The following is a 14,358-nucleotide window of genomic DNA, read 5'->3' as shown; positions in this document are numbered from 1 at the left end:
CGATTTGATAAATAAGAACTGAACCAAGCGAGCACGGGCCTGTAAGCCCAACATCGTTTTCTAGCCTGTGCAGTAAAATAGAATGGTCAATGGTGTCAAATGCTGCACTTAAGTCCAACAACATAATTACAGTGGAATTTCCTTCATCAGAGGATATCAGAATGTCATTTACAACCCGTGTTAGTGCCGTTTCTGTACTATGACCAGTGCGAAAGCCAGACTGGAATTTCTCAAATAAATTGTAATGGTAAGGTGTGACTGAAGCTGACTGGCGACTACTTTTCTAGTATTTTAGAGAGAAATGGTAAATTTGAAATAGGCCTATAGTTATTTAGTATGTGTGGGTCTAGGTCTGACTTTTTAAGTAAAGGTTTAATGACTGACACTTTTAGTGCATCAGGTACTGTGCCATGCAATAATGAACTATTGATAATGTTTAGAATGGTGCTACAAGAACATCCATTGCACTTTTACTAGTTTTGTTGGCACTGGATCTAGGGAACAAGTAGTGGGCTTCATTTTAAATTAAAGTTAAGACTTCCTGCTCAGTTACAGGATTAAAATTATTAAAGTGCTGAATACAATGTGAGGCAGGGTCTGCTAAGCTAGTATTTGGTTTGTACTGTGATGCTGAGATCTGGGATCTTATATTTTTAATTTTCTCATTGAAGAAGTTCATAAAGTCTGTACTGCTAATATCTGTTGGTATTTTGCACTGTTGATCTGAATTCCCATTTGTTAATTTAGCCACTGCTCTAAAAAGTACCCTAGGATTTTTATTATTGCTATCTATTAATGTAGAATAGTATTCTGAGCGAGCTTTAAAGAGGGCCTTTTATATTTATTAACACTCTCTGTCCATGCAATTTGAAAGACATGTAGCTTTGTTGTTCTCCATCTGCGCTCCAGTTTTCGACACTCTAATTTAAGAGCTCGAGTGTTTTCATTAAACCAGGGAGAGTTTCTATGTGCTTTGATCACTTTTGTTTTTAGGGAGCCACTGTGTCCAGAGCATCTCTCAAGGTCACATTATAATGTGATGTTAGCTGATCTAAATTGTTTTCCACGTTTACATTTGATGTTAACTGATCTAAATGGTTTTCCACAATTACACTCGACTTACTCAAGGTATCTATAAATTTTGAAGCAGAATTACAATCTAGATGTCGCACTGTCTTTGTTTTAATCTGCGAGCGCTGGCATGGGCAGAACTAAATCAAACGTAATTAAGAAGTGATCGGAAATAACTACATTTAATGGAGTAATATTTAAATTTTGAATTTCAACTTTGTAAGTTATAATTAAATCTAATGTATGGTTATGATTATGAGTTGGACCTTTGACAATCTGACAAAATCCTACTGAATTTAACAAATAAGTAAAACATTTGCTAAAAGTGTCAGTTTCCACATCAATGTGTACATTAAAATCCCCATCAGAACTACGTGATCATAATTTATAGCCAAATCAGACAGAAGGTTGCTAAATTCAGTCATGAACAATGAATATGGCCCTGGTGGTCTGTAGACTAGCACTATAATTGTGTTGGAATCTGTTTTAATATTTAAAATGAATGCCTCAAAGGATGTAAAGTTGCCTAAATTTTTAGGAGTGATTTGCATTTTGTTACAATGAATTATTCCAAGGCCTCCTCCTCGACCAGAATCTCTAGACTTATGAAGGAACGAGTATCCATCTGGTGACGCCTCAGCTAGGGAACAGTGTCACATTTACTAAGCCAGGTTTCAGTAAGAAGACACAGATCAGATTTTGTACTTAATATTATATCATTTACCAAAACAGCTTTAGTGCCAAGAGAGCGAATGTTCAATAAACAGCATTTAAAACTGCATGGTTCTTTCTGAACTGCTGATATATTTTTGTTTTAATTTGAATTAAATTTCTATTACAGATGCCCCTGGTGGAGTGTCTGGTTTTATCCCTTGGTCTAATTATACACCTTATTTTTGGTTATCAATTAATTTATGGTTTGTTCAAGACTAAATTTACTGGATGCCCCACAACAGGGATTATGGGTAACAGCTTCAGGAAAATAACAGGTGGGATAAAGAACAGCCTGTGATTTAAGATCACATGACTGCGGCCTGGATGGTGCTCTAATCAGTCAACCAGGCAGTTTTGCTGCCATATTTTGGGATAATACATAAGATCCCTCCAGTTAGGATGAAGACCATCTCTTCTGAAAAATCCAGGCCTTTCCCAAAAATCATCCCAATTGTTCACAAATGCTATGCTTTTATTTGCACACCAGGTTTCTAGCCAGCAGTGAAAGGAATGCAATCTGCTATAAATCACATCCCTCTATACAATCTTGGTAAGGGACCAGATACAATTAAATTCCGACATTTTGTTTTAGCTTTGGTGCATAGAGAGATGAAGTTCGCTTTAATACCTCAGATTGCTGTAAATAAATATCATTAGTGCCGACATGCAGCAATAAGGTAGATACTTCATCGTCGGCAACACGGTCCAATGCGGCCTTTATGCCAGAAATCTTGGCCCCTGCAAGGCACTTAACATTAACTGCTGGTTTAACATAGTTTGGAATTCTAACATTCCGCACTATGGAATCGCCAATTATGAGCACTTTATTATTCTCAGTTTCCACAGGCGCTGCGGAGAGCTGAGAACCTGTTCTGGGTCCGAATTGGTGACCTGGGTGCTGGGGGACTAAATTTTGGATTCTTAGACCCCCGTCTTACTGTTACCCACTCGCCCTGTGGCTGAATTGGTGCTGCTGATTTCGGCCTCGCACTGACTACAGTGGGACCTGGAGAGACTGAAGCGAATCAGATGTAGCCGAATTGTCTAAACAAACCGAGTCGATCCAATTTTCGGTTTGCCTAATCGCTATCAGATTCCTAACGCGGTCCTCCAATTCGCGTATTTTCCCGACCAACTCTAAATTAACTAAACATTTTTGGCAGGTGAAGCTATCTGCACTGTCGGCCGGAAAACCTGAGCTGTACATACTGCAGGACACACAACATATAAACCGTGCCCTCGATGGGCAGAGAGCAGATAGAACTTACATTAAATGTTGAAGTCATCTTTGCCGTTTTATAGGTGCTTCTGCGCTTTCCGTGTTGAGCTGAATCACCGTCGCTTTTAAGTTTCCACCACCCGCTAAGTGATCGACTTTAATTTCTCACTGCCGGTTATTTCTACTGGTCAGCTGCCGGCTTTATCTCAGGTGAACTTGCTCGTGTGCTTTCAAAGGGCTACGTGCCTGTGGGAGACGCCGCCGCTCTCTGCTTCCGCTCGCTGATCCGCTCTCTGCTTGTATAGCACAGTTCATAGCGTTTTAGCAGAGTGCTTGTGTACAAATGAAAATTAGGTTTGGTAGTGTACATTTTGAGCTGATAACGTACAAATCCTGTATAGACTTTTCAGTTTATACTAGGCAACAAAAAATGGTTTTACTTAACACTTTTGGGCATATTAGAAATTTTTGCCTGCTGATCATATTTTAAATCTTCCTATTTTTGGAAGATTTGTGTTTTTAATATATATACACACACTCCTATCAATCCCTGAGGGGGATAGTGTCTTTTTGCGGGTCAGCCATTGTACGGTACCCCTGGATCAATTTTCAGGTTAAGGGTCTTTGCTTCCTTCTAGCAGTAATGGGATTTGAACAGGTTACCTTCCAGATACCAGTGCAGATCCTTAGCCTCAGACCCACCATTCTTGTTAATAGAATTCCTGTCCTGCCATATTCTAAGTGTACTTGTACAGTACAATGATGACCAGTGAAACAACTGTGGTGTGATAGAAGTAGTGCACTGGCACAAGGAATGGAGCTCTGATACACCAAGTACTGTGAACGGAACAGCCATGTGAAAGAGTTGCATTACATTAAAAAGAAGTTACCGCTCCATAAGTGCAGGAAGGTGTTGCACGTGCGTAAATCATTTGTTAACCAATCGGATGTTTTACCTCCTCTTTAAACAGAACTTTGACTGAATAAAAACTGCATGAAAGCAAAGAACAAGGAAGTTTAAGCATTTGGATATTTGAGTCAGATTTTTTTTTTGCTGGTCCATAAATCAGACATGTCATCAATGATCAGCAGTTCTGCTAGTAAACTTGAAATTTATATGGAAGGCTTTCAAGGATGTCGTCATCGAGAATTTTGTTGACGACTGCACAGCACCACGTTGTTCGCATCTGATTGACAACCAACTTCAGACATTCAAAACCATGAAATTACACATGTCGCTGAAGGTTAATTTTCTGCATTCATACTCAGACTTCTTCCTTGCTCATCTTAGTGCAGTTATTGATGAACAGAGTGGAAGGTTCACCAGGACATTGCAACAATGGAACGGCAGTATCGGGGCAAGTGGAATCCATCTGTATTGTTTGTTGGACTGTTTTGGATGCCAATATAAGTAGCATGAGGACTGTGGGAGGAAACCTGCATAGACTCCGGGAGAGCATGCAGGGAGGATCCGGGACATGAACCCTGGCCCCTTAGTGCCAGGCAGCAGCACGGCATGGGCAGAGGCCAGTAATGCAGTAATCAACATTTTGTGATGTTGATTGATGTACACTTCTAGATGGTCAAATTTCATTTGGGAAATTGAAACATTTCTTGTACTTGCAGCTTGCTATCCCAATTTTTTTTCTCTCTCTCTCTACATTCCTTGAATCCGAAATATTTCAGTACAAAGCATATGTCTTGTGGTGATTTTGGTGTCCTGTAAATATTTTTATTCATACAGGCTTTCTGTTTTTGTATTGTGTCCGAGCAGACAATGTGTAACTTTTTTGGTTTAATTTTATTCAAAACCATATAGTTGTAAAGATTTAATTTTAATTAAAAATAAATTATTTATTTAGAATTAGAGAAATCCTCTACTGAACAATGTGGTTTGTTGATTTCGTGATATTATTGTGATCAGTTATTTTTCTGTGGTTTTTAGGTAATCCATGGAGTTACAGTTCCGGTAAAACTGGACTACTTGGAACTTACGAAGGTGGCTATGCAAGCCCGGACAATATGGGAGGATATGGTAAGTATGTCACAAGTTGGCAGAAACAGTTTAGTAAAAAGTAGCTGTGCCTCACAGCTCTGCCCGCATAGTGGTGGAAAAGGACGGTGAGGAGGGCCCTGCCTGGCTCCCCACTCCCCTTGGCCTGCAGCCTGTGTCTCGGATTAGTGTGAATATATCCCTCCTGCAAGCCAACTATGATTCTTGGCGCGATGAGAAGTCGCAAAATCAACCGGAATGTTAAGCAAATTATAGAAAAAGAAACAATTATCTAAATCCGTTATGTAGTTCTCTCGTGAAAAGCAAATATATGCGCAGTCCCCAGGTTACGTACAAGATAGGGACTGTAGGTTTGTACTTGAGTCGAATTTGTATGCAAGTCGGAACAGGTACATAAATTTAATAAATGCTATTGTTGACTGACTGTAACCAAGTGCTCTGCCAATGAATGATGGCGTTTCACCTCTGACCTTTTTATTATTTCTACTTTATTTTCAATGGCGATGGTTTTTCTCTTCTTTACTGTATCACCAGCACTTGCATCAGATTTGTGTTTCAGAGACATTGTTGAAGTATGAAGACAAAAGATTAAGATGAGCTCTTCTGCACAGCACTGTACACGCTATCACAGCAGGAAGGCACCAGTCGTCAACATGTCTGATGTACTGACGAGAGACAACTTCCTGCTATTTGCGTAACAGTACAAGGAGGCTTGCTATTGAGAATGAATGGGGGCGGCGAGGGGCGGTTCATCACCAGCTCACCTCACATTCACTTCCACTACAATATGCTGCCTGCAGCGTCTGCCCACTGAGAATGAACACGGCGTGGCCAAAGGCGGGTAGTGAATCGCCCCCACTCAATAGGCAGCCATCCGATGCACACTTCAGTGCTACCCCCCCGCCCCATTCACCCTCAATGAGAGAGAGATTTTTATTAAATGGATTCCTGTTAATTCTGGAGACCATGGATATGCCCAGTATTCACAGAAGAAGCTCCTGTTAATTTGAAGCCTTTTACACAAGTGTACACAAACCCAGTATGCTTACACTAATGACACACAATCTCTCATCTTTCCTGTCTTTATTGAGTAGACGTACTAAACGTTCTCAGTTTGCTGGGGGGAAAAGTAAGTGAACCCTTGAATTGCTGCTTTAGCAGTCACACTTTCAGTAGCTATGGGTCAGTCTGCACAACACTCAGGAGGACCTCTGGACCATTCTCTATCACAGAACTGCTTCAGCTTGGCCATATTCTTAGGAACTGTGGTGTCAATGGAGGACCTCTCACAGCATCTCCATTAAGTTAAGGTTTGAGCTCTGACTGGGACACCAAGAAGCACTTTTAGTTTTTGAAGCCATTCTATTGCAGTTTTACTTCAGTGTTCAGGGTCGTTGTCCTTTTGTACCTTTACTCATTCTCAACTGGTGGACTGCCATCCTGTAGGATACCTTGATAAACTTGGGTGTTCATTTTCCCATTAATGATGGCAAGCTATCCAGGTCCTGTGTCAACAAAGCAGCCCCAAATCCTGACGTCACCCACTACTGTTAGGGTGATGTCCTCCTGCTGCTCACCATTATGCACTGCTGCATATTATTCCTTAACAATTCAACTGTAGTTTCATTGGTCAACAAAACATTTTCCCAATAGCTTTTGGAGGGTTTAGGTGGCCTTTGGCAAACTTAATGCAGAAGCAATTTAATTGGAGAGCAGAGGCTTCCTCCTTGGTGTCCTACTTTGGACACCATGCCTGTTCAGTGTTTGGCATATTTTAGATTCATGAACGGAGATGTTCACCTGTCCCAGCGATTCCTTTAAGCCTTATAGCAGTTACTCTGGGGGGTGTTCTTTAAGCATTCGGCTTTGTCTTTGGTGTCATTGCTGGGTACCCACCTCCAGGGAGAGCAGGCACAGCACTAAATCATCTGTTTGTGCACAGGCTGGCTGTCTGTGCACCGATGAGTGAGTAGACCCCTTGAAATTTTTTTCACCCTTTCCAGCTTCATTTCTTGATCAGAGATCTTCTCTTCTGTACGAGGGACACTTCACCTTGGGAGATGCTTATTGTATGTCAATGGCACCCATGGCACAATGGGTTTTTACTGCTCAGCGACTAAAACCTTTTATTTCATCAGTTGGCATCCAAATTGCTTTTGTTGACTTAATTAGCCTAGGGGTTTATGTAAACCCCTCAAAAATTCATTTTGAATGTTGTATTCCGTATAAGAACAGTGCAAAAACGTTAGCATTATTAGTTAACACAGACTGTGTGTGTTTGTTATTTTAACTGAGATGATCAGCCCATCTCTCTCTCTGCCAGGGCTGGGCAAGTTAAAGCGTTATCGTGTTCACACATTAATTAACACAGACAGTTTTATTGTACGTTAACACAATTGTTATTTTGAAAGCCTCAGTCTTGCTAGCGTTCAGTAGAGATCAGTGATCTTCTTATTACAGCGCTTTTCAATACACTTTTGCTAGAAGGAAAGTCAGCTTTGTTGATTTGACCTCGATTCGCTGTGCGTACGTGAGTAGCGAAGAGCAAACAGCTTCTTAAGTGGCATATGGAGAGATACCAAAGTGAATGCTCAAAGCAAAACTTTTTTTGTATTATCGCTGAATTGGACTCTGATTTTGATTTTTGAAGTGATATGAAGATGGAAATCGAAGATGAAAGTGAGGTACCGGCGTCAGCTGATCGTGATGCTGAACACGTTTGTGTAGCTGATGCGCCGACGGCAGCGTTCGCCTGGGATGACAGGAGGTACAAACCATATTGCGTTTCACTGCAACTGCCACCCCAGTGCACCTCGCAAGGCCATCGAGCTGCTGCTGCTGCAAACGGGCGCTGACAGCTGGCACAACAGGCAGCAACAGATGTTTTATGTTTGAAACCATTGCTTTGTGTTAGTATTTATAAGGCACGTTTATACATAAGCAGTTATTTCCAAAGGGTTCACTTACTTTTCCTTGCCACTGTACTATTATTGTGTGCCCTGCATTAGACTGAAGATGCAGGTTGGTTTCTACTGGACGTGTGATTGTGAACTCCATTAAGGAGGTATGATGAGTTGGTCGATTTGTGCTTTTGAAGTAGTGAGAATGGAGTACGAGTAAGGAGCGTTTGGAAGTACAGTGCAATTTTTTTTCTCTCATTTCCTAAAAAACTGAGCCAAACATTTGCAGTGTTGATAGCACAAACCAATGGGCCAAGCCAAAGAACTGCAGACATTTGTGCCTGAGGAGACTTTCCAGAAATTCTTGTAGGTCACAATTGACTCCTCAGTAGCCAGAGAACATTCAAGTCCTCCCTGATTTCTGTCCATTAAAGAGAGCGTCAAGTCAATGCGCATGCTGGCCAAAGTGCACTATATAACAGCTGCAGGCACAGGACAGGACAGCATGTCTGACGATAGGACTAGAAATGTTGGGGACCCCCTCACAACTCTCGGCACCACAATAGTATTGTTATAAGGGTATAAGAAGTGGTGAACCTGGAGAATGGCCAGGCAGTAAGTAGGTGGTGGTGCACTAGAAAGACTGCATGTTTGTTTGTGGACAAATGGGGTCACACAGATGGTACGAATGGCCAGCACCGACCCTCCATACGTGCCCATTTGATTTGATTTGGTCAGGGCAAGTTGAACTCCACGACGGCTACAACACAACATTACTGAAACGTCATGTGGTGTGATGGGGGGGCTTACATTCTACCTTGGTGTCCACGTTTGATTGGCCTCTCATTGCTGAACATAACGAATGTGGCTTGTTGTGTTTTACAGGTCGAGGAGGAGGAGGAGGAGGAGGTGGTGGTGTTGGCGGCGGCGGTGGGTTTAGCAGTATGGCTGGAGCCCTGGGCATGCGAGGAGGCAACCGAGGAGGACTGTTTTAAGTGAAGGTTTTTGTTTCCAATGGACCAGGCTAAATTAAACTTGTACTTCAAACTCTTTATAAGAAAGGGAGGAGTGTTTTTTATTATTATGCATTTTAGATGTGCGTTCTTAAGATGTTCCCAGTGTCTTAGAATGTTACCAAGACACTTTGAGGTCTCTCCATAAAAGAAGCCTGCTGTTGTACATTTTGCTTATTAAACTTTTCTATTGATCTGCTTGTGTTTTCATGTTAAGACTTTTCTAAGAACCCTTGAAGAGGGTAGATCTCGCTGCGGCTCCTCTGTTTTTATAGTTGGTTACTTACCCCTGTGGCTGTCTTCAGAGTAAAGATGGGTTCTGTTTCCAACCTTCTGACCTTTACAGAAATAAAAGTTTTAATAGTGTTTCTTAAATGGTTTGGTTTTGCATTGTTTTTAACTTTTTTTTTTTTCTTTTTTTTTTCTGTGTTTTGGCACTGTGGCCATTTTGAGGTTCTCGGCCTCCTTGTCTGAGGCTGGAAAGAGACAAAGCAACAGTGGCCATCTAACTACAGCAAATATGAAATTTAATATAAATTAGTCAGTGTTCTGATTAATATGTAATAAAACATACAAAATACATGAACATCAAAAGTCCACTTATTACAGCTTTTCAAAGACAACTGCAGCCTATGGCGAGTTGGACTGGATTAGTGCGTTAAACTCCTAACCAGTAGAGGCAGAGCGTTTCTTCCAGTTTGTTGTTCATTAATTTTAACTGGCAAATAAAACAAAGATATAAAACACGTTATATAATTTTTTTTCTCACTACATCTAAAATTCAGATTTTCTTTTTATTATACCATAGTGCCTCCATGTTAATAATGTAGGTTTAATATTGCTGTACCATCAGTCCAGCAGTGCAGTCTGATTTTGGGGAGGTGATGGGGATGTCCTTATTATTCTTGTATAAAGCAAACTTAATTGGCAATAACGTCCAGCAATACATCATTTTCCACATTTTAGTAACAACATAAACGCTCCAAGGTTCAGCATTTCACTCCCTGGCTTTCTATTGTTCATGATTAGCCTCATCGGTGCCGCAGATCCATTCAGGCCGTCTCGTGTTTTCAGGCAGCATCCCCTTGATGGCCCTGGGGGCAGCGGTCACTTTTGTGATAATTCACCAGAGTGGCACCTTCCTGGCTTTGACAGCCCAGCACCTTGAAGGGTTTTGGCACAGCAGAGAAATCATGTTGGAGATGATTAGTGTAGTAAAGTGCAGGAGAGTCCCAGAAAGCACCTGCATAAAATGTGGAGGCTGTTAGACCCTGATGGCTATTTACTTCAAGATCCACCCCTAATGTAAAGAACGCAAGTCCTCGAGCAGATTCAAAGTGTGCCAGTTGTGAGGTTGTTGGGCATGGAGACTTCACGTGGCACTTGATGAGCAGCGTTGCAGGAGCATCCCATAGCAGGTGTTGCAGACTCGCACAGGCTTTGGTGAGGCTGGCAGTGGCAGTTCGTTGTCTGAACAGCTATTGCAGAAGATCTCACCGCAGTTTCTACAATGATGCTGCAACCAAAGACATCAACATTAGCAAGAAGAGAAACTGAGCTGAACTTGCAAATCACACAAATATCCAGTTAACTTGGAGTGTCACTTCATTGACTACAACTGAGTGGGACTGAAAAGTCACTTCATACTCAAAAAGCAAATTCACATACAGTCATATGAAAAAGTTTGGGAACTCCTCTCAGCCGGCATAATAATTGACTCTACAAAAAAGATAATGGTGGTATGTCTTTCTGAGCACTGGGGTGTTTTACAAACACATTTTTAGTGACGCAGTATTTAGTTGTATGGAATTAAATCAAATGTGAAAAACTGGCTGTGCACAAATGTGGGTCCCCTTGTCATTGTGCTGATTTGAATGCCTGTCGCTGCTCAGTGCTGATTACTGGCAACACAAATTGGTTGGATGAGCTCGTTAAGCCTTGAACTTCATAGACAGGTGGGTCCAGTCATGAGTGGTCAAAGGTATTTAAGGTGGTCAATGGCAAGTTGGGCTTCCTTCCCTTTGACTCTCCTGTGAAGAGCGACAGACAGCATGGGATCCTCAAATCAACTCTCAAAAGATCTGAAAACAAAGATTGTTCAGTCTGATGGTTTAGGGGAAGGCTACAAAAAGCTCAGAGGTTTAAACTGTCAGTTTCAACTGTAAGGAATGTAATCAGGAAATGGAAGGCCACAGGCACAGTTGCTGTTAAACCCAGCAGGTCTGGCAGGCCAAGAAAAATACAAGAGCGGCATGGGCTGGATTGTGAGAATGGTTACAGACAACCCACAGATCACCTCCAAAGACCTGCAAGAACATCTCGCTGCAGATGATGTAGCTGTACGTCGTTCTACAATTCAGCACAATTTACACAAAGACCATCTGTATGGCAGGTGATGAGAAAGAAGCCCTTTCTGCACTCACACCACAAACAGAGCCGCTTGTTGTATGAAATGCTCATTTAGACAAATCAGATTCATTTTGGAACAAAGTGCTTTGGACTGATAAGACAAAAATTGAGTTATTTGGTCAGAACAAAAAGCGCTTTGCATGGCTGGTGGAAGAAGAACACCAAATTTGGTGGAGGTTCCATCATGCTGTGAGGCTGTGTGGCTAGTTCAGGGACTGGGGCCCTTGTTAAAGTCAAAGGTCGGATGAATTCAACGCAATATCAACAAATTCTTCAGGGTAATGTTCAAGCATCAGTCACAAGGTTGAAGTTACGCAGGGCTTGCATATTCCAACAAGACAATGACCCAAAACACAGCTTGAAATCTACAAAGGTATTCATGCAGAGGGAGAAGTACAATGTTCTGGAATGGCCGTCACAGTCTCCTGACTTGAATATCATCGACAATCTATGGGATGATTTGAAGCAGGTTGTCCATGCTCAGCAGCCATCAAATTGAACTGAACTGGAGAGATTTTGTATGGAAGAATGGGGTCAAAAATACCTCCATCCAGAATCCAGACACCCGTCAAAGGCTAGAGGAGGCGTCTAGAGGCTCAAAGGAGCAAAAGGAGGCTCAACTAAATGATTGATGTCATATCTCTGTTGGGGTTCCCAAATTTATGCACCTGTCTAATTTTGCATATTTTCTGTTGATCCAATAAACTTAATGTCACTTCTGAAATCCTACTGTGGCCATAAGGCATGTCATATTAAAAGGAAGTTGCTACTTTGAAAGCTCAGCCAATGAGAAACAAAAATCCAAAGAATTAAGAGGGGTTCCCAAACCCCCAAACTTTTTCATATGACTGTAAAGTAGTGGCCACCATCTGTTTAGACACACGTGTTTCATGACAAGGTAACCCTGAAAAAAAGCACATTCTTTCACAAAGTTTGTTTTTTAATTAATAAAATGGGAGTTTTAAAGAATGGTATTTTAAAGAAACTGGCCAGTAAATGTCATAAAAGGTCCAATGATGAATTATGAATTAAAACAACAGACCACTGATGACAAGTACCTAAGGACTTACAGTGGTCATGGGGGCATGAAAGGCACTCGCCACCACCAACCCATAAGGCTACCCAGTCTGCTCTCACCATGTAGAGTACTTGGACTGATTTAGGACTTGCACATACACACCTTCCGTCTGGAGATGGAGAACTCCGCTTGGCAAAGTCTGCAGTGAGTGGCATCTTTATCTTTAAGCCACACTTGTCCTCCCTTGGTAAGAAATGAAGAACATGTCAGAATTGGCGTAAAGTGCCCTAACTCGGGGTGCTCATAAGAAAAGTACAAGTACATAACAAACAGACATCAGAAATATTAAAATGTCTCCTTCAATTTAATGGGGTTAAATCACGTAGAGATCTTTATATTGACAACATCTTTGCATCCTACGAACAATTACACTCCAAATTTAACACATTACTTTCACTATCTTCAAATCAGAAAGTTTGTTAAAACAGAACCTGCCCAATTACCCTCACCTCCCTCTATTGCGGAAAAAATATTGATCAGTCTTGGGGAGACAGACAGCATTTCTGTAATTTATAAAACCATTTTACAGTCCCTCCCTTTCAAAGAGGATAATGGGAAAAAGATCTCTCACTCAACATCTCAGAAAAGGTGTGGAAAGTAGCAATGCAGAGAATTCACTCGAGCATACAATTATTTAACTTAAAATTATATATCGAGCACATCTGTCTCATTTAAAATCGTCCAAAATGTTTCCAGGGCAAAATCCGAACAGCAAACACTGCCATCGAGCTCCAGCCTCACCGGGTCACATGTTTAGGGCCTGCACCAAATGAACATCATTCTGGACCAAAATCTTTAAACGCCTCTCAGACAGCCTCAGTGTGCCAATCCCTCCTAACCCAGTAACAGCTGTGCTTGGTGGGCTCCCAGGTGGGCTTAAAGTGGAGAAGGACAAACAAACTGTGAACGCCTTTACTACACTACTGGCACGCTGACTAATTTTGCTCAACTGGAAGAATCCTAACTCTCCTCTTCTAAGTCAGTGGGTAACTGATGTTTTATACTATTTGAAACTGGAAAAAATCAAATTCTCACTTAGAGGATCTGAATAAGCATTTAAATTGAGGAAGCAACATGAAACAACACTCCACACGCTTGTATTACTGATCCCTATTTTAGTTTCTATTTTTCTGTAAAAGGAGTACCTTTGAGCCCTCCTATCCCATAAAGGCTTGGTTGATGTGGCATGTAGGACCTCAAGTCCTTCTGATCATTTTCACTGAACACACCAAGTGGTTTACTCTCTACCATAAGGGTGTAATATTCTGCACAAAATGGCCTAAAAGTGATGGGTTTGAGGGGCTAGAAGGCCCAAAATAAGGAGGAACCCCAGAGAGGTCTGTCTTCTGTTAAGTCAGAAGGTGCTGGCCAAAAAAAAAAACAAAAAAAAAAACCAAAACCTGAGATGGTTTCAAAAAAGTTATAATTACTTATTAGGAGCACAAAGCCATTTAGGCCTTCCAAATTCAAAAAGTCACCTTGACCAAGATCAAAAGAAATTCCATAAATATTAAAGTAGGCAGAGTGGGTGTGTGTCAAGTACAAAACAAAGAAAAACTATTAATGGGGCCTGGGATCTTGTGAATCATCAGGGCTCGATTACATCCTGGAGGGCTGCTGTGGCCGTAGGCTTTTTAAGTCAAGTCGGGGAGTCTGCACTGGTACAGCGTGTTGCCGCACCCACCATACGACGAAACAGCTTGAGAGCCTGGTTGGTAACCCCCCACGCAGACATGCAGTTCAGTCCCACCCTCCAGAAATGACCATCTATCTGCTGTGGCCAGGTGTTATGAGGGAGTCCCCTTGGCCTGGTCCAGCCACTCGGGTCACCCTCACCAAATTACGCCACATGGCCATAGTGCCGGAACTGACGCTCCCTCACAGTGCAGGTCATGTGCCTCATTTGGGACTCCATGAGCTCATCGACACAAAGCAAACCC

General features: G+C 41.7%; 2 protein-coding genes across 5 annotated transcripts in view; one reads left to right on the top strand and one right to left on the bottom strand.

Moving 5' to 3' along the window:
* Nucleotides 1-14,358, top strand: part of hnrnph3 (heterogeneous nuclear ribonucleoprotein H3 (2H9)) — a 57,022-nt gene that overhangs the window by 29,733 nt on the left and 12,931 nt on the right. For 2 of the 3 annotated variants that reach the window (XM_039737719.1, XM_039737723.1), the window contains 2 exons: nucleotides 4,950-5,039; nucleotides 8,804-9,306. In XM_039737719.1, the coding sequence (XP_039593653.1) occupies nucleotides 4,950-5,039; nucleotides 8,804-8,913 (200 nt within the window). In that variant the 3' untranslated portion in view covers nucleotides 8,914-9,306. Of the gene's footprint in view, nucleotides 1-4,949; nucleotides 5,040-8,803; nucleotides 9,307-14,358 lie in introns of those variants that run through there. The other variant, XM_039737720.1, reaches the window with a different exon arrangement.
* rufy2 (RUN and FYVE domain containing 2) overlaps nucleotides 9,442-14,358 on the bottom strand; it is a 90,027-nt gene continuing 85,110 nt past the window's right edge. For both annotated transcript variants that reach the window (XM_039737700.1, XM_039737691.1), the window contains exons 17-18: nucleotides 12,521-12,601; nucleotides 9,442-10,447 (exon numbers count right to left, since the gene is read on the bottom strand). In XM_039737700.1, coding sequence (XP_039593634.1) covers nucleotides 10,304-10,447; nucleotides 12,521-12,601 — 225 coding nt within the window. In that variant the 3' untranslated portion in view covers nucleotides 9,442-10,303. The remainder of the gene's footprint in view (nucleotides 10,448-12,520; nucleotides 12,602-14,358) is intronic.

The sequence above is a fragment of the Polypterus senegalus genome, chromosome 1 (assembly GCF_016835505.1).
Source record: "Polypterus senegalus isolate Bchr_013 chromosome 1, ASM1683550v1, whole genome shotgun sequence".
In the NCBI taxonomy this organism is placed as follows: Eukaryota; Metazoa; Chordata; class Cladistia; order Polypteriformes; family Polypteridae; genus Polypterus; species Polypterus senegalus.
Note: the sequence above shows the minus strand (reverse complement) of the source record. Positions and strands in the feature narration are given on the sequence as shown.